At 44.3% G+C, this 18,779-nt stretch overlaps 1 protein-coding gene across 1 annotated transcript in view; it reads left to right on the top strand.

Moving 5' to 3' along the window:
- The window catches only part of ADAM12 (ADAM metallopeptidase domain 12), a 706,349-nt gene that overhangs the window by 161,877 nt on the left and 525,693 nt on the right, over nucleotides 1-18,779 (top strand). Inside the window, exon 3 of the mRNA XM_040361428.1 lies at nucleotides 15,758-15,831. Coding sequence (XP_040217362.1) covers nucleotides 15,758-15,831 — 74 coding nt within the window. The remainder of the gene's footprint in view (nucleotides 1-15,757; nucleotides 15,832-18,779) is intronic.

The raw sequence follows: 18,779 nt of genomic DNA on the forward strand, positions 1-18,779 counted from the left end.
TATCACACTGGTGGAGGATTTGTGTTTGCCAGTCACTCATCATTTTATTCACCTGAGTTGAACTTTCATCACGTTTTTTGTATGAATTTTTTGTCCGTTGGATCTTGGACACGATTTATATCAATTATATTTATTTATTATTATTCACTTAATAACTTATTATCACATATTGTTAGCGCAACTTAATTTTTCTTTCTGTACATTACATTGGTTGGCTGAATCTATATTATTTTCAGATAAGAGATATAAAAAAAAAAAAAAAAAAAATCTTTGATTCGTACCTTTTTTTTTACTACATCTGCACAACTACAACATTTAAAATCCAAGTGCTTCATTTCTTACACTTGGTGTCAGTTAATTCATTTTCACTAGGTGCACCAGTGAGCTTTTTTTGAGGCTGGGTTCACACCATTGCGAATTGGATGTGGGTTTTCCCCGCATCTAATTTGCATGACAGGAGAGTGTGACCGACTGTCCATAGAGCTTGTTCACACATCTCCAGGGGGGCCGCGAAACACAGCAGAGGAGGGTCTTTGGCTCAGTTTCAGGTCCAAATTCCGGCAAAAGTGGGGACCTAAAATGATGAACGGGGACGCACCGAACCCCCTGCTGTGCCCCGCTATGCACATATAGCCAGATTCACGTATGGCGGCGTATCTTTATGCCGGCGTAGCGAATCCCATTTGCACTACGCCGACGTAACATAGTGAGGCAAGTACTGTATTCACAAAGCACTTGTTACGTCGGAGTAGCGCAAATGGCCCGGCGTAACCCCGCCTAATTCAAAGTTGGCATGTAGTGGGCGGGCTTCATGTAAATGAGGGCCGTCGGTACCGCGCATGCTCAGAATCACATCGCAAATACTCATTGCTTTTGACGTGAACGTAACATACAGTAGGTGTTTGTGATATTGTGCTTTTAGCACGACAGCGTCGCGCTGATACTCGGCGACATGGTGCCGAGATCTCGCCGACATCTCGCACTCACTGGAATAGTGACAGCACATCCCAGCAAGCGCGTCATAGAAGCGACGGGAGATCCGACTTGGATTCCCGCCAATTCTACACGTGTGCGGCGTTTGTTATGAATCCTGAGGGGGAAGTCCCCGCCGGATTTTAAATAAAAATCCGGCATGGGTCCCCCCCTCAGGAGCATACCGGGCCCTTAGGTCTGTTATGGGTTGTAAGGAGAGCCCCCCTACGCCGAAAAAAACGGCGTAGGGGGTCCCCCTACAATCCATACCAGACCCGTATCCAAAGCACGCTACCCGGCCAGCCAGGAAGGGAGTGGGGACGAGCGAGCGCCCCCCCCCCCCCTCCTGAGCCGTACCAGGCTGCATGCCCTCAACATGGGGGGGTTGGGTGCTCTGGAGCAGGGGGGCGCACTGCGGCCCCCCCACCTCAGAGCACCCTGTCCCCATGTTGATGAGGACAGGGCCCCTTCCCGACAACCCTGGCCGTTGGTTGTCGGGGTATGCGGGCGGGAGGCTTATCGGAATCTGGGAGCCCCCTTTAATAAGGGGGCCCCCAGATACCGGCCCCCCACCCTAAGTGAATGAGTATGGGGTACATCGTACCCCTACCCATTCACCTGCAAGAAAAGTGGTAAAAACACAAATAAACCACACATGGTATTAAAATATTTTATTAGTCTGCTCCGGAGGCCGCCCCCTGTCTTCTTTATTAGCTCTTTTACCAGGGGGAGTGTGATACATTTGCCTATATGTCTCAGTGTACTGCTCCCTGCTAGCCATGTCTGTAGAGGTAGAAAGGAATTTCATGTGTGATTCATTCCTCTGACAGGTTATTGACGTGCTAATGTCCCCTCACTATTCTAAAGGTTAATTGATCTATTGTGTTGTGTAAAGAAGATCTGTGTTTACCCTTAAAAGATGTGTATTGTATCATCAGGCTAAATGATTAGAGAAGTAGTATGTTAATTATTCTGATTGCTTCAGTGTATTAATTAACTCCCCTGATGTCTTTATCTAAAGAAATGTGTCTGCATGGTCGGCTCCGACTTGTCTCCTATAATCTGTATGGGAAACCCCACTGTGTGAGGGGGGCGTTCCTAACAGGCTGTAACCACATATAAGCTGAGTTTTTGTGTCAATAAAGTGTCTTGGTTCCAGCATCCAGTCTTGACTCATGTGTGGGGAATCCTGTGATGTTCTTGTATGGAGAGGAGGGAATGCTTGACGGGGATATCATACCGATACCGTCACAATTGGTTGGTAGCAGTGGGATTTTCCCTTCTACTCTCCTTTACACCCGGATTCCAAGCAGACACTGGAAGAACTACTGGAAGTTCGTGGAAGGATTGCTAGCAACAAAACCAAGCGGGTCATCATAGCAGAATCAATGGAGCTAGACCAGGAGGACGGGATTGCAGCAACGCCAGCAGTACAAGAGATGGAGACACCAGTGATTCAGGAGGAGGAATCGCCAGCCAACAAGCTAATGAGAGAGAAGCTAGCGTGGTTCGGCCCGAACCCAACGGCAGATGTGGTGCTGAGAGTGATGGACCTGTTAGCGAAGGAGGCTAAAGAAATAAGAGACACAGAACTACAGAAGGATAAACAAATAAGGGACGCAGAACTACAGTTAAAACTGGCAGCAGTCCAACAAGCAGCCGCACCTTCTCCGAACAGTGAGTACAGCACAGCAGACACAAGGAAGATTCCGTTTAGCGCTTTTAAAGCTTTTGATGAAAAGGACTGTGAAATTGATAACTACCTGGCGGATTTTGAGCGACAATGTAACCTGCACCGAATAGCTAGAAGAGAGTGGGTTGCAATATTGTCAGGCAAACTGTCAGGCAAAGCTTCTGATGCTTTCCGGACCGTGCCAGATCAGGATATCCATAGCTACGCCAGGGTTAAAGAAGTGCTCCTGGCTCGTTATGCGGTAACCCCAGAGTCCCACCGACAGAAGTTCAGGGACTCACGCAAAACCACGAAAGACTCTTACGCAGAATGGGCATGCCAGTTGTCCCTGTCGGCCTCTAACTGGGTTAACAGCAGCCAGGCCACCACCGCAGAGGACATTTTGCAACTAATGCTCCTGGAGCAATTTTACAATCACATCCAGACGGACGTCAAGGATTGGGTGAGAGATCGCAGGCCCATGACTCTACCAGAGGCCGCGAAGTTGGCGGATGAATATGCGGATACTCGCAAGACAAACCAGGTCACACCACGGGTACAACCCCCACAACCAACGGCGCCCTTACACCCACCAGCCGCTAGATACCAACCGCCTAACAGACCGATGACATATAGCCCTCGCTACCCACGCCAGGAGGACAACGAACAACGCTGCTTCCGGTGCAAACAGTTGGGTCACTTCAAGCAGAATTGCCCCATGAATGACAACACCAGGTCAAATTGGTCTCAACCTGGGTACCGCCCACCAGCAGCAGCCCATTGTGTAGACTCGGCTTGGGATCCCCAGGAGCTGGGTCAGGAAGAACCATTGGGCACCCCTTACGAAGCCCTCATGGTACAATCTGTTATTACGGACAACAGGGAACACCATTGTCAGCTGGTCATGGGTGACAGCCATGAGCCGGAGGGGCCTTGGAGGGAGCTGGGCAGAAAGAGGCACCGCCAGCTACCCTCCAAGAAGAAGAGGTCCTGGAAGTCATATAACCAGCGGACCTGGGAGGAGAAGAAGCGACTGGAGGAGATGGAATCGCAGCGGGCGCCCCAGATGCGGGCCGAGATGTTCGCCAAGGGCCCACCGGTGGCCCCTTACACCACCACCCAGTTCCTGATGATGAAGGACCACGTGGAAAGCCTGCAGGACATGAGCAAGCAGGATCTGATCCGTGAGTACATAGAGCTGGAGGAGTGCATAAGCCGCATGGAGGAGGAGAACAACCACCTGAGGTCACAGCGGGCTGACCCCCCCAGGCTCCATGAACTGGAGATGGAGCTGGAGAAGCTCAAAGAGGAGAACCGGCGGCTGCGGAGGGAGCAGGGGGTGGCTGACCTTATGGGGCTCTGAGTCCCCTCTCCCCCCCCCCCCCCCGGACTCTGAGCACCAGTGCTACAGCATTTCAACAAATATAACTTTTTCTTTTTATGAATCTCCTGTGATTGTCACTTCAGAGCCATAACCTGCCCCCTCCCATAGCGGGACACCTAGATGGCGGCGCACAGACCCATTCGCTGTCTTCACACTGACTTCTGGTGACTTTGCAGATCGCACAAAGACTTGGGGACTGACCGGCGTGTGATCTGACGACCCGGTGACATACCTGAGTCTGAAGCAGTTGCCAAGGGAGGTCAGTCATGCCAAACGGAGTTAACCTCGGACTAAAAGCTCTAAACCCGTCAACCCTAATGGACCAGGAAAGGTCCAACCGGATTTGCCGGAGCAGGGAGCAAAAGGGGGGCCATTGTGATACATTTGCCTATATGTCTCAGTGTACTGCTCCCTGCTAGCCATGTCTGTAGAGGTAGAAAGGAATTTCATGTGTGATTCATTCCTCTGACAGGTTATTGACGTGCTAATGTCCCCTCACTATTCTAAAGGTTAATTGATCTATTGTGTTGTGTAAAGAAGATCTGTGTTTACCCTTAAAAGATGTGTATTGTATCATCAGGCTAAATGATTAGAGAAGTAGTATGTTAATTATTCTGATTGCTTCAGTGTATTAATTAACTCCCCTGATGTCTTTATCTAAAGAAATGTGTCTGCATGGTCGGCTCCGACTTGTCTCCTATAATCTGTATGGGAAACCCCACTGTGTGAGGGGGGCGTTCCTAACAGGCTGTAACCACATATAAGCTGAGTTTTTGTGTCAATAAAGTGTCTTGGTTCCAGCATCCAGTCTTGACTCATGTGTGGGGAATCCTGTGATGTTCTTGTATGGAGAGGAGGGAATGCTTGACGGGGATATCATACCGATACCGTCACAGGGAGCTTCTTCTTTGACGTCTTCGGGTGGGTGGGGGCCGCCGTCTGGTTCTCTTCCACCGCCGGGGGGGGGGTGGCTTTTAAAAAAGCCCCCACCCCCCCGGCGGGTTTCCTCCGGCGTCTTCGGCGGGGCTCTTCTTCTTCCGCTATCCCGACGGGTCTTCTCCGCTATCCGGGGGGTCTCCTTCTATGTTCGCCGCTCTCCGCTGTTGACTCGTCGCACCCCGGTTCTTCGTCTCGCAGTCCGGTCCCTTCTTCCGTGCTGTGAGTTCTTCTTCCGCGCTGTGACGTCATGTTCTTCACTTCTCTTCTTCTCCCGATGTTGACACGTCGCCTTTCCTCTCTGCAATGACGGGTGCGCGGGTGCATCGGACCTATATAGGCCTCACAGTCCCATCATGCTCTGTACCTACCCATGTGATACCTACCCACGTGGGTAGGTATCACATGGGTAGGTACCAGAGCATGATGGGATTGTGAGGCCTATATAGGTCCGATGCACCCGCGCACCCGTCATTGCAGAGAGGAAAGGCGACGTGTCAACATCGGGAGAAGAAGAGAAGTGAAGAACATGACGTCACAGCGCGGAAGAAGAACTCACAGCACGGAAGAAGACGTACAGCACGGAAGAAGGGACCGGACTGCGAGACGAAGAACCGGGGTGCGACGAGTCAACAGCGGAGAGCGGCGAACATAGGAGACCCCCCGGATAGCGGAGAAGACCCGTCGGGATAGCGGAAGAAGAAGAGCCCCGCCGAAGACGCCGGAGGAAACCCGCCGGGGGGGTGGGGGCTTTTTTAAAAGCCACCCCCCCCGGCGGTGGAAGAGAACCAGACGGCGGCCCCCACCCACCCGAAGACGTCAAAGAAGAAGCTCCCCCTGGTAAAAGAGCTAATAAAGAAGACAGGGGGCGGCCTCCGGAGCAGACTAATAAAATATTTTAATACCATGTGTGGTTTATTTGTGTTTTTACCACTTTTCTTGCAGGTGAATGGGTAGGGGTACGATGTACCCCATACTCATTCACTTAGGGTGGGGGGCCGGTATCTGGGGGCCCCCTTATTAAAGGGGGCTCCCAGATTCCGATAAGCCTCCCGCCCGCATACCCCGACAACCAACGGCCAGGGTTGTCGGGAAGGGGCCCTGTCCTCATCAACATGGGGACAGGGTGCTCTGAGGTGGGGGGGCCGCAGTGCGCCCCCCTGCTCCAGAGCACCCAACCCCCCCATGTTGAGGGCATGCAGCCTGGTACGGCTCAGGAGGGGGGGGCGCTCGCTCATCCCCACTCCCTTCCTGGCTGGCAGGGTAGCGTGCTTTGGATACGGGTCTGGTATGGATTGTAGGGGGACCCCCTACGCCGTTTTTTTCGGCGTAGGGGGGGCTCTCCTTACAACCCATAACAGACCTAAGGGCCCGGTATGCTCCTGAGGGGGGGACCCATGCCGGATTTTTATTTAAAATCCGGCGGGGACTTCCCCCTCAGGATTCATAACAAACGCCGCACACGTGTAGAATTGGCGGGAATCCAAGTCGGATCTCCCGTCGCTTCTATGACGGCTCTGTATCCATCGCGGCAAGCCAGCTCGACGCTGGCTCCCACGATGGGGCTCGTAGGTGCTCAATCTCGCCGAGAAAGAGAGCGAGATTGACACAAAATCGGGTTCACCTACTGTACGCCCAGCCCCATTCACGTACGCTTAAGCAAACGGCGTAAAATACGACGGCTGTTCCGTCGTCCATACCTTGCATGGGCTGCGCCATCTTTTTGGTGGTTTATCTTTACGCCGGAAAAAACGCCTTACGTAAACAGCGTATCGGGCGCAAGTACGTTCGTGAATAGGCGTATCTAGGTCATTTGCATATTCGACACGTAAATCCACGTACGCGCCCCTTGTGGCCAGCGTAAATATGCACATAAGATACAACGGCGTAGGAGACTTACGCCGGTCGTATCTTAGCCAAATTTAAGCGTATCTGTTTTCCAGAATATGCTTAAATATGACGGCGTATCTACTGATACGCCGTTGTAAGTCTTTTTTAAACCATCTAATAAGGGCGCATGAATGTCGCCCCCTGTCCATAGACTACTCCACTATCAATGCGTTTGGCCACTTTCATGGATTCTAATGCAGAGGGGCTGTTTTTTTGAGCCAGTGGCTCTAATAGGCTTCAATATAGGGTGGGCTTGGGTCGCAGAGAGTGCCCTCTGAACCCACCCAGGTGTGTTACAACAGCAAATCAATATTGAAGGATGAAGGAGCACAGGTGGCACCTTGGACAGCAGCATTGCAGGTCTGGAAAAAGGGGATTGTCCAGTGTACTAACAGATTTAAATATATCAACATGTTGAAGTTAAATTCTAGCTAATATTTTAGAAGCGGCAGTTACAGCAAGTTTTTTTATTTGGAGATAAAGGTGTTGCATTAATAATAACTGATCATTGTAAACACTACTGCTATTGTTAAATGATTTGTCTCATTTCTGTAACTGCTACATTCTGCTGGAATGCTTGTTATTTTGAAAAACAGACTTGCTGGCTGGATCACCAAATGAAAAGAGAAGAAAGAAAGACTAAAAAAATGAATGAAGACATCACATCTAAGAAATGTTAAGTTGCAATATAATAATTGTTTGCTTTTGGGTTTAATACCACTTAAAGTGATACTAAAAAAAAATTTCATGCTTGCCTACACTGTGCAGTTCGTTTTGCACAGAGTGGCCCCGATCGTTCTCTTCTGGGGTTCCACGGCAGCGCTCGCAGCTCCTGCTCGCATTAGATAACCCCTCTGGGAAGCTCTCTCCTGAGGGGGTTACCTTGCGGGCGTGCTCCCGTGTCATACACTCAGCGTCCATGGACGTCGAGGGTATGACTCGGCCCGCCCCCCGGCGGCGGCGTCATTGGATTTGATTGACAGCAGCGGAAGCCAATGGCTGCACTGCTATCAATCTATTCAATGAGTAGCCAAGCTGTGGAAAGAGGCACGCGGGATCGCACCCATGGAAATTTGGGCTCAGGTAAGTAAAACGGGGGGCTGGAGGGCTGGACACAGCAAGGTGTTTTTTCACCTTAATACATAGGATGCATTAAGGTGAAAAAACACAAGGGTTTACAAACCCTTTAAGATCTCTGCATACCACGTTACTTGTTGATATCTATTCTTTCTTTTTAGGATTTGACTGGTGCACCGACCAATGTCGGCTGTATATGTAAACCAGACTGCTTGCTGGCTGCCCTACATTATTTTGGTTTTAATTCTCCTAAGAGTAATTTATGTAATTTAATTGAGAACAAAAGGAATGGAGCCTATCAAGAGGATTCATCTTTTTATATTTTTCCTAGAAATGCATCATCTTTTCTAAATAGTCCAGAATCTGGCCTGACAGTGTGGATTTTCTCTCTGAAAACGTCTGTTTTACAGACATTAGCATAGGTAGACATGCAAGCGAAGATTATGAAACGTAAAACCTATAATGTACTTGTATAAGCTTCAGAAAGGAATCTTGTATGTGCATAAACAAGGTTATGTTTCCTTTAATATTTTTATTCATTTCTTCTTATTGTGTGATTATTCCTCATATCGTGTTCAACAATTTATGGTATTTTCTTGTAAATTGTAGCACTGTTATCTTTCTCAGACTGGAAAACTAGCATTGGGATTTCCTTAGAAAATACTTTTTTTTTGGTAAATGGAATAAGATTTAAAATGAAGTAGCCCCGACTGGGTCGCCCTGTCAGCTCGTTAAGCAGTGGAAGAGAAAAACAGAGTGAATATTTCCAGACAGTGAACTTACTCAAGGAACTAACTCCTTGGTTAGAAATTTTCCCACTGGTGATGTAGACTCGCCCATTGAAAGAAACTTTAACGAAGATGTGTTCAAATGTCCAATCGGCCCAGAGCCAAGAGAATTTATCATTCTATAAATCCATTTAAGGAACACTTCAATTTAAGAACACATTAAGACGTTTAAAAGGGGTCTCCAATTTGTATTTATTTATTTTTTGTGTGTGCAAAATATTTATTGGACAGCTTTCCCTTTCTCTAGCACATTTCATATTTTGCCCGTTATTTTTTGACTCATCGCTTTGTATTCTACGTGGCCTTGCAACATTTTCAGATTTTTTTGGTTGCCACGGGTGATCTTTTTATAAAGTAATTGCCTCTTCTAAAAAAGTGATAGAATCACCAATTCTGATTGTAACTGCTAGTCATGCAGAGTGCAGCTCACAACATCCTCACAGAAGCAGTGAATTCAGGAACATGCTGCCCTCTGTCTACTTCCAACATTCCAAAACATGCGTCTCTGTAAGTTTACAAACCTTGCCATACAAAAGTTATATAAAATTACCCTTTATTGGAGCATTGTAATGTTCTGTTTTGGGCAGAGTTGTGACGTATTCTAGGAGACATTGTCTTCCACACAGTGGTTGGAGGAGAAAGGACCTGGCAGCGCATCATCAGGGGGCCATCTTGAAGAACCAAGAGTTGGCTCCCAATGACCTCAGAGAGAAAGGTGTTTTTTGTTTTTTTTTAGAGAACCCAGCGGATTACAGTTGATTACAGTCCTCGACCTACTAAAACAATCCTCTATAGCACAGTTGTCAAACACAAGGTCCGCAGGCCGAATCAGGCCCTCCAGGCAATTTCATGTGGCCCTTGCACCTCTCCTGCAGCTGCAGGAGAGCTCCAGACCCTGTACTTTCTGCTTTTAAGCAATGCATCCATCTTCTTCCCAGCAGCAGCATAAGGAAAGGGGGTGCACTGTGATGTAAGGGAGGGTGGGGGACTCAACTTCTGATGGTAGGGTGGCTCTTGACATCTAATGTAAGGGGAGGGGATGCGCTGGACATCTAATCTTACAGATACAGCCGGCCCTTTTGAGGGCAATCATAATGTTGATGCGACTCATGATGAAATTGAACTTGACACCTCTGCTCTATAGCATGGTTTTTTCCTGCAGAATCAAAGCACAGGCAATATGTCATGATTGTTGAGTAAGGGCAAATGTCTTGTCTACTTTTGGACCACATATGTGCTGGCCTATATCAGCCATGCAGAGTAGCAAAGAATACAGTGTGTTAGCAAAAATGCTTCATGGCACATTTACATTGTGAAGGTCTGACATATCTTCCTATTAGCATAAACACAAGAGCAATTAATTTCATTTATATAAAATGAAAGGGGGAAGAAGTCAAGCATTGCAATTTTGTGTCTAATTAAACAGCAGATAATTTCTTTTTGTGGGAACAGGTGCTATATTTCTTCTTAAGAGGAGTGCAAGGGCTCCTAAACGAGAAGTGACCACTTCACTAGCTTTGTGTCTGTCTGTGTGTAATAAAAGTGATTTATGGGTTTTCTGCTGTGCACTAGACATCTACTGTCTGGGAAGTGGCCCAAGGCAGTATAGGTTTGATCTTGGCTTATTCCAGGAACCATGCCGAAACGGTTAACAGGGGACTCAGACAAAGCATACAGTATAACAATAACTAAAGAAAATTAACAGCCATGCACTGGTGTCTACTATTTTTGGTTTTAATGCACCGTTTGAAAGAAGAAAAAGTCAGGAAAGCAAAGGAATTTTTACAATGTGCGGTTTTTGCGTGTTCTTACTTCCTTTTATTTTTTTTTCAAAGCAAATTTCACCTAAGCAGCTTAGTGAGAAAAACTGAGAGATTTAATTTCAGTAATATCACTTCATTCATCCATAGCTCATAAGCCAAACACTGGGGAATTCTCTTTGGAACCAGCTCCCTCATCAGCTCCGAGCATCCTCCTCCTTGATGGCCTTCCGTAAGGGCTTGAAAACACTGTTTTTTTCACAAGCCTACGGATAGACACTTGGCCATCCAACTCTTAGCAGGACGCTGCCTTATTCCCAGGCTGCGGTCCATGGTCCTGCCCCCCCTCCCTTCCCTTCTTTCTATACTTCTGTTTACTTCCTGCTTTTTCCCCTCTCTTACTTAGATGTCCTAGTTTCTTCTTTTTGCTCCTGGGAACTGGATACCCCCAGCTTGTTGGTAAGCGCTTAGACGTGAGTTTCACAACTCGCATTCGGCGCTCTATAAGCATTTATTCCAATCCAGTCCAAGCTAAGCCTTTAACTTAACCTTACCCAACCTAACCCACTGCCTTGCCTTTTCAGTCCAGCCACAGGCCAGGGGAGGGACAAGTTCTAGTTGTATTACTGGAGCAGAGAAAATGTAGGTGTTCAACTGGACTGGCTGTGTTGTGCGGCAGGGCTGTGTATTTTGCCCTTTTCAAATATGGCTTCTGCACTTTGCAGTGGGGTGATCAAATGTGGTCTGCCTATTGCATGGGATTATAAGGTTAAGCCCTCTAGCGGAGCACATGGATAGGGAGAGAGGTGGAATTACATTTTTACGTGGCACAAACTGTAAGTTAATGTAGCATCCCCTTATTGAGACTTGCTTTGAGAACTGTACAATCTTTTTTTGTGCCTGTTTGGAGAATGGCCATACATGGTCACATTTCAAAAGAATTTTCTTTTGAAAATAAAATTGTGTGCATTTTGTAAACCAATGGTTTTGAAATTCAACCAACCAAGCCTTCAATTTCACCTTTTATGTCGCTGCAGAAAATAACTTTCCTGACTCAGAATCTTATTTTCTTTCCCTGAAATTTATTTTCTTGCGCATGCAATTTAAAAAAAAATTCTAACATGTCCGCTTACTAAAATTTGCATGAAAATCCGCTATTGCTGCATCCCACTAATGGTGTGAAATTCAAATGAAAATTCTTAGATAAGGTTTTTGAAAATAAATTTCTTTTGAAATTCGACCCATGTATGGCCTGCCTAAGAATGCAAAACCCATCTCGAAGCATGCAAACAAAAAACTTTGAACACGGGTTACAGATTACCTTGGAAGCATCCGATGCACACTTTACTCACAAATGTTGTCAAAGGGAGCATTTGATATCAATTCCTTCTAAGTGCTGATTTCTCCCAAGTGTCAACTGTAATTATGTGTTTAAATGTTTGTCAACTGCACTGTCAAAGTGTGTGCGCAAACAGGGCTCACATGGTTAAATATGTTGATGACATTTGTCATGCTTAAAACAGCAGAAAATTTAGAACATTACCCTAAGCAAGAGTACATTTCCCTACCGCCTGAGAGAGGTGTTGGCTTGTGATCTGGTTCTATGAAAGCGCACCATGCAGTGTGTCACTTGTACATTCAATGATCTAGTTATTTGACTTCTTTATGACACAGTGGTGTCATTTTGTAAGTTCTGAATAAATGTGTTTACTGCTGTGAAAATATGCTAATTATTGCTGATATTTATGCAGACAGATTTGATGTATTTCATTTTTAAATATATATTTTATGGTCTATGTTGATTCTATGCCAAGTTCTGCTTTATGTATTGCAAGAACATTAACTTCAATGAAGCCATGTAATTACCCTGATAAACAAACCCTTTTGATCTGTTTTGAATACCGATCAGCACCATATCTATCTCTCAGAATGAACACCAAATTATTTTTAATTTGGATGAATTCATAAAGTATATGATAATTTGTACAAATACACAAGTAGGTAGATTCAGTAAGAGTTAGGCCGGCTTATCAGTAGATAAGCCGACCTAACTCAGAATCTAAGCTGACTTATGTTTAAGTGTATGCTCAAACAGAGATACGCGTAAACATATCTAAGATACGACGGCTTGCGCCGTCCTATCTTAGATTGCATTATTTTGGATGGCCGCTAGGTGGCGCTTCCATTGCGGTCGGCGTAGAATATGTAAATGAGTAGATACGCCGATTCACGAACGTACACCCGGCCGACGCAGTATTTTTACGCCGTTTACGTTAGAGTTAGGCTGCCTAAAGTTAGAGCTTGGCCCTACATGGAATAGTAATGTTAAGTATGGCCGCCGTTCCCGCGTCGAAATTCTACATTTTTACGTCGTTTGCGTAAGTCGTCCGTGAATCGGGATTTACGTCGTTTACGTCCACGTCAAAATCAATAGGCCCGTGCGGCGTACTTAGCCGCAATGCACACTGGGAAATGTAGGCTCCCGACACAAACGTCAAAAACTTAAGATCAAGCCTTATTAACATAAAACACGCCCCCCTTACACACATTTGAATTCGCCGCTCTTACGCCCGCCCGCTTTAGGCTACGCCGCCGTAACATAGCAGGCAAGTACATTGTGAATCATGTACTTTCCTCGCTAACTTACGGCGGCGTAGCTCAAATGCTTTAAGATACGTACCTGAATCTAGGTAAAGGTCTTTATGACTGTCATTCTAGGTCATTTGTGGCCCTCCAGCTGTTGCAGGAACTACAAGTTCCATGAGGCATTGCAAGGCTGATGGTTACAAACATGACTCCCGAAGGCTGAGGCATGATGGGACTTGTAGTCCGCAACAACTGGAGGGCCACAGGTTGAGCACCCATGTATCTAGGTACTACACATATCATAGACTCATTATTGGACTCTAAACCCTATAATGTTATCATTGGAGTTAAAAATCTGAGAAAATGTCCCATCTTGCTTTTAGCAATTGGTCTACTTTTTGTTACCATGTTCTAACGTATCATGCAGCCCTAAAAGGGAGAAGTTGATTGCCAAAAGTAGCAACATTTTTATTTTTTGCATATAGGGCACTGTGGGATATATATATTTTTTAAAAGCCCAAGTTTTTAAGTACCCTTTTAAAGTGTTTTGTCACATTTTTGTGGTTGTGTTCAATATGTGCAAAGAGAGATAACACAAATACTTTAAGTATAACATTTATTAATGACAGATAAAGAAAATATGACATGAATACTTAAAGTGGATGTAAACCCAATTCATGATTATTATTTTTTTTATAAATTCTTTATTTATTTCAAGAATTACGTTACAGGATATTACATTTCATCTCTTCTACTTAATTAAACTATATCAAAGAGTTAAGAGAGCGATTCATGAAATTTGAGCTGGGAGCGTATTCCTTCAGTGTTTCCTTATCGCTCTTCATAGCCCTAAGTAGTTTTCTCCTCTGTTCGTCTGTTATCCATCTCATAACTTCTGACAAGGTCTCCAGACTGGAGCCTGACATTTGTGTAAGGGAGGGACCTATAGATTAGCACAAAGCTGAACTAATCACAGGCAAGCTCTGCATATGTGGGGAAGGGGATGTGTGCCTTTCCTCCAATCCGCTGTCTCACAGTGTATGGCAAAAATTCACTCCCACAGGTGAATCAGGAAGAGAAAATTCTAACAGGACATGCACTTTCCAAACAGTATCGGAAGATGAAGACAGCAGATATACATGTAAAACTTTTATTTAGGGAGATTTGTTTAATCGCTGTATCATCTGAGGCTGTTCACTTCACTTGGTATATGCAAGGGTTTACATCCACTTTAACTAAAGATGCTGTTTCACCATGGAGTTCCCCTGATTTTACGCAGTATGGCCGACCAGATTCAGATGCATGCATGTTTTGTAAGCTCTGGTGTGAGACTAACTTATTCCAGTTTGGGCTGTGGTATTTAGGCTTGTGTATAAGGCATGGACAACCCCCAAGTCAACTCCCTTTGCAATATGACCCCTCAAAGACTTGGTCAGTTTACAATCACACATTCCTTTGGTGTAAGTCGTCCAAAGTAATCAGGAAAACCAGGATATTAAAGGCTTTCTTGGATATTTGCGAGGCAAACTATAATAATAAATATATAAAATGTACAGTTTCCCCATCACTAATACACCTATTAGGGCCAATTTAGACAGGAGACAATTAGCCTACCAGCATGTATTTTGGGGTGTGGGAGGAAACCCATGTAGGCACAGGGACAACATGCAAACTCATTGCAGGTAGTGCCGGGGTTGGGATTCAAGCCGCTGATCCTAGTGCTGCTTTGAGGAACTGCTAACCACTTGGCCACGATGCTGCCCCACCTTATATCTGATTGGTTACAATAAACCAGGGGTTCCTAAACTTTGGAATTTGAGTACCCAATTTGGCACTGACCTAGGACCTGTAAAGTAAATTATTACCAAAGCACAGAACAACTAATTAATTATTCTATTATAAATAATTATTTTTGACATTTTATCATCTATCGCCAGAGTCTCTTCACCTCACAATATTTGCATGGGTAATTTTCTCTGCTCCCAGCCTTGCAGGTATGTGTCTGTGCTGTCCATTATTTTAATCTAATCATTGCACAATTTTTTAAAGGAGTGGTGGGATCATATATAGGAATATTTGTCATCCCATGGATTGCATTCTGTGAATAAGCATTGATATCCTGTCATTCAACTGCTTGACCACCCATTCACTGATTGCAATGCATTGTGGGAGTTTAGTAATACAAGTTCTGTGAATAGTGGGGAAAGCGGAACGGGGCGGGCCAGACAACTTTTTTTCTCTGTAGCAGCAGCTGCAGTTAGCTTTCACAGCGCCAGAAGACAGTTGCTCGGGACAGTATTTGCAGGGGAAACACTGCAGGGAGAATTTTCAGCATCATCCAGCAGATAATGGGATACACAGCATGACATATTACTAATAACAAATTACAAAAATCCTAAGGTCAAGCTGAAAAACTCTTACGAACAATACTGTTTCGTTTATTGTGTTTTTTAGAAATCCTTCATCACTATTATTGAGGAAAACATATTGTTGAGTCTTTGATACATACTATATGTTGCCTATTAATGCTGATTTCCCAGATATTAGTCAAACCTTTTAAGAAGTCTTCGCTGGGGTAGCTCTCTAAAGATGTATCTTTGACTGCAGTGTACCACAACCAATGATGTAATCGCACGTTCTATGCTTTTATCTCCTTACCTGTTTCTTAATAATATAATTTCTGCTTTTTAAGGGTCATCCATCAAGACTAAGACTGTTACTAAGATCTAAAGAGGAGGAACTGCTGTTAAATCTGGAGAGAAACGAGTAAGTACAGTTAATTGCTGTCATTAGGCTCTCTTATGAATTTGTGGTAGTGTTCCGGTACAAAATGTTCTGCCATCCTCCTCATACCCTGCAGGGTGCTTTTGGATGTACAACCTAATCCTCTGTAAACAAATGTGAAGTATTTATCATTAATAGATGATTACTAGCCTATTCCTTGCTACTTTCATTTACTGTGTGTGTGTGTGCGTGTGGCGGTACTTATCAGGCAAATTTACATGACTTGCATAATGTAAAGAATTTTTTTTCAGCACTAATCCCTGCCATATAGAGAAAGGGACCAAATTAAAACCTACTTCTAACATTTTAATAAGATTAGAGTTAATACATTTGCAACTATATATGGAAACCACGCCTCCACGTCAAGGCACCTCTGCAAACTGCAGGCCTACTGTATAAAAATACCTATACTGAGACATACAGTATATAACACTGAATAGACTGAGAACAAACTTGCCCGGGCCTATCCTACCTTTTCAGGTTAAAAATATGGAAGCTGTTTTTTTGTTTTTTAAATTTGAAAATGAATGTACCACACCTGCCATTTTCTTTTAAGGGCACAGAAGATCAAATTTGACAAGACTAGCTGGAGTGTGTGTCTGCTAAACATAGCAGTCTTTGACAAAATGTATTGATGGGGCCTTGGACCTGAATTTAGAGAAGATTGGGCTTAAAATTCCACTTTTTAGGGGCAGCTCTTAGTCACCTAGGATATCCATGGGGCCCCTGAAGTAATATGAAGAACATAAAAAAGATGAGCGAGATTTATTATGAGTCCAGTAAGTCTTTATTGCACATGACTGGGCAAAAGAATGCAAAAAACACATCTTGTATCAAGTCTGTTGTCCAGTACCCTTTTTCCAGTGTTGCCAGGTTTAAAAGACCTGGTATAGGGGGAGCCCCTGAAATGCATTAGATGTCTTTCTTGTCCTCTTGTAATGTGCAATATAGAGTTTCTTGATGCATATTCAATTTGTGGCGCTCCAATCCCTTCTACACTCCTCAGACGTGGCAATGAGAGGACCTGGCAATTGGCTCTTTTGTTTTTAGTTACTTTTTTTACTAACACGAAAAGCCATTTGGCAAGGAGGGCTACTGTTCTAACCTAAGATACTATATACAGTAGATGTTTCCCAAATTGGTCTTCGAACTGCTTGAAATGCTTTAATACTGTATACTTTGCATGAAAATACATTTTTTGTTTTGTAGAGTGTGCAAAACGCCCTTTATTTTTTATTTTTTTTGCTTTCATGGTAATGGTGGAAATGTTTCTGTCCCAGAGACGACATGATGGTAGATGACAGAAAATCAAAAAATGGTTGTCTCCGGAACCATTGGAAGATTTCTCTCTCCCCTCCCTCTTTTGATAACAACTTTACCTTTTTGTAATTTTGTGTCTTGATGGCATTTGTCAGTATTGTCCTCCTTTCTCCAACCAGAGCACTACTGTGCAGGAGCTATAAGAAGGCTGATGTCAAAACACATTTAGGTTGTTATACTGGATATAATTATGTTCTTTTTAAGAATGCATACCTTGGATGAATGCTTATTTTCACTTATTCCTGGTGTTTAGCTTAAAGGGGTTGTAAAGGCTTGTTTTTTATTTTCTAAATGGGTTCCTTTAAGCTAGTGCATTGTTGGCTTACTTACCTTTTCCTTTAATTTCCCTTCTTTTTTTCTTTGTCTGAATTTCTCACTTCCTGTTTCTCCTCAGTAAGCTTGCCCCCATCATTCGAGCTGTTCTGGCTGGGGGGTTAGTCAGCCAGAACAGCTTACGGAGGAGGAACAGGAAGTGAGAAATTCAGACAAAGAAAACAAAGAAAAAAAACATATAGAAGGGAAAACGAAGGAAAAGGTAAGTGAACCAACAATGCACTAGCTAAAGGAACCTAGTTACAACTCCTTTAAGGTAGTTTTTTTTAAGGGAAGGTTTTTTACATTAATGCATTCTCTGCACTACCCCCCCTTCCATAGTGCCCCCTAATCCAGCGCTGTGCCCAAGAGCAGTGGTTCTCCATCTATCTCTCTCTCTCTCTCTCTTTCCTCACTGAGATCAACTGCCAATAAGGAGAGAGCTGATGGCGGGTCAAAGGACACATAAAAGCGTGGCTTGGGATAGATACCTTATGAGTGCCCCCATAGCAAGCTGCTTGCTATGTGGGTTCTTAAAGGGTGGGAGGAGCACAGGTGAGGGACCCAAGAGGAGGAGGAGGATCAGGGCTGTTCCCTGCATAGCCATTGTACAGAGCTGTTGAGATGTTTATTATTATTATTAGAAAAAAAATTCCCCTTGAATCACTTGAAACTACATTTGCTTTAACTTAAATGAACCTTCTGACATCACAGATGTGACATTCCTTGGCATTTCCAGCTGAAGCAGTTCATTGTGGGTTCCCGTTGTTGCAGTGGCTCTTCAGTTTAGTCTATAATATAAGCCAGATTTCAATTTAGGTTAAGTGGGTCACAAGCTGTACCCTTTCATATATTTTCTTATTTTGTAGCTTTCTTCTTGATTGTTAAAAAAAATAATAATAATAATAATAATCTTTCATAATATATAAATTTGGGGAAAAGTGATAGCTAGAATATGAAACAGAAATCGGTGGTTATTCCGTTTTTGTCCAAAGCTGAAGAAAAATACCTTTTGCATGAAAAATCTTTGTGCGTCTGTAAATAATACATTTGCAATATGTTTAATAGAGCGACTTTTCTAAATGTTTTATCAGTTCAGTTCCGATAGATGGAACAGTTCTAATTAATCTGTTTTATATTTGCTCAGCCCAGAATTAGGTGTCACAATTTTATGATTAGTCATTACTCTCCTGTCATCTCTAAAACATTCCAGAAATGGAAAGATAAATGGTTTTATGGGCCTTTTATAAAGTCCTTAATGAATTACAACACACAGTTGCGGCTCTTTACATTCTACC

This window comes from Rana temporaria, chromosome 8 (genome assembly GCF_905171775.1).
Source record: "Rana temporaria chromosome 8, aRanTem1.1, whole genome shotgun sequence".
NCBI classification, from domain to species: Eukaryota; Metazoa; Chordata; class Amphibia; order Anura; family Ranidae; genus Rana; species Rana temporaria.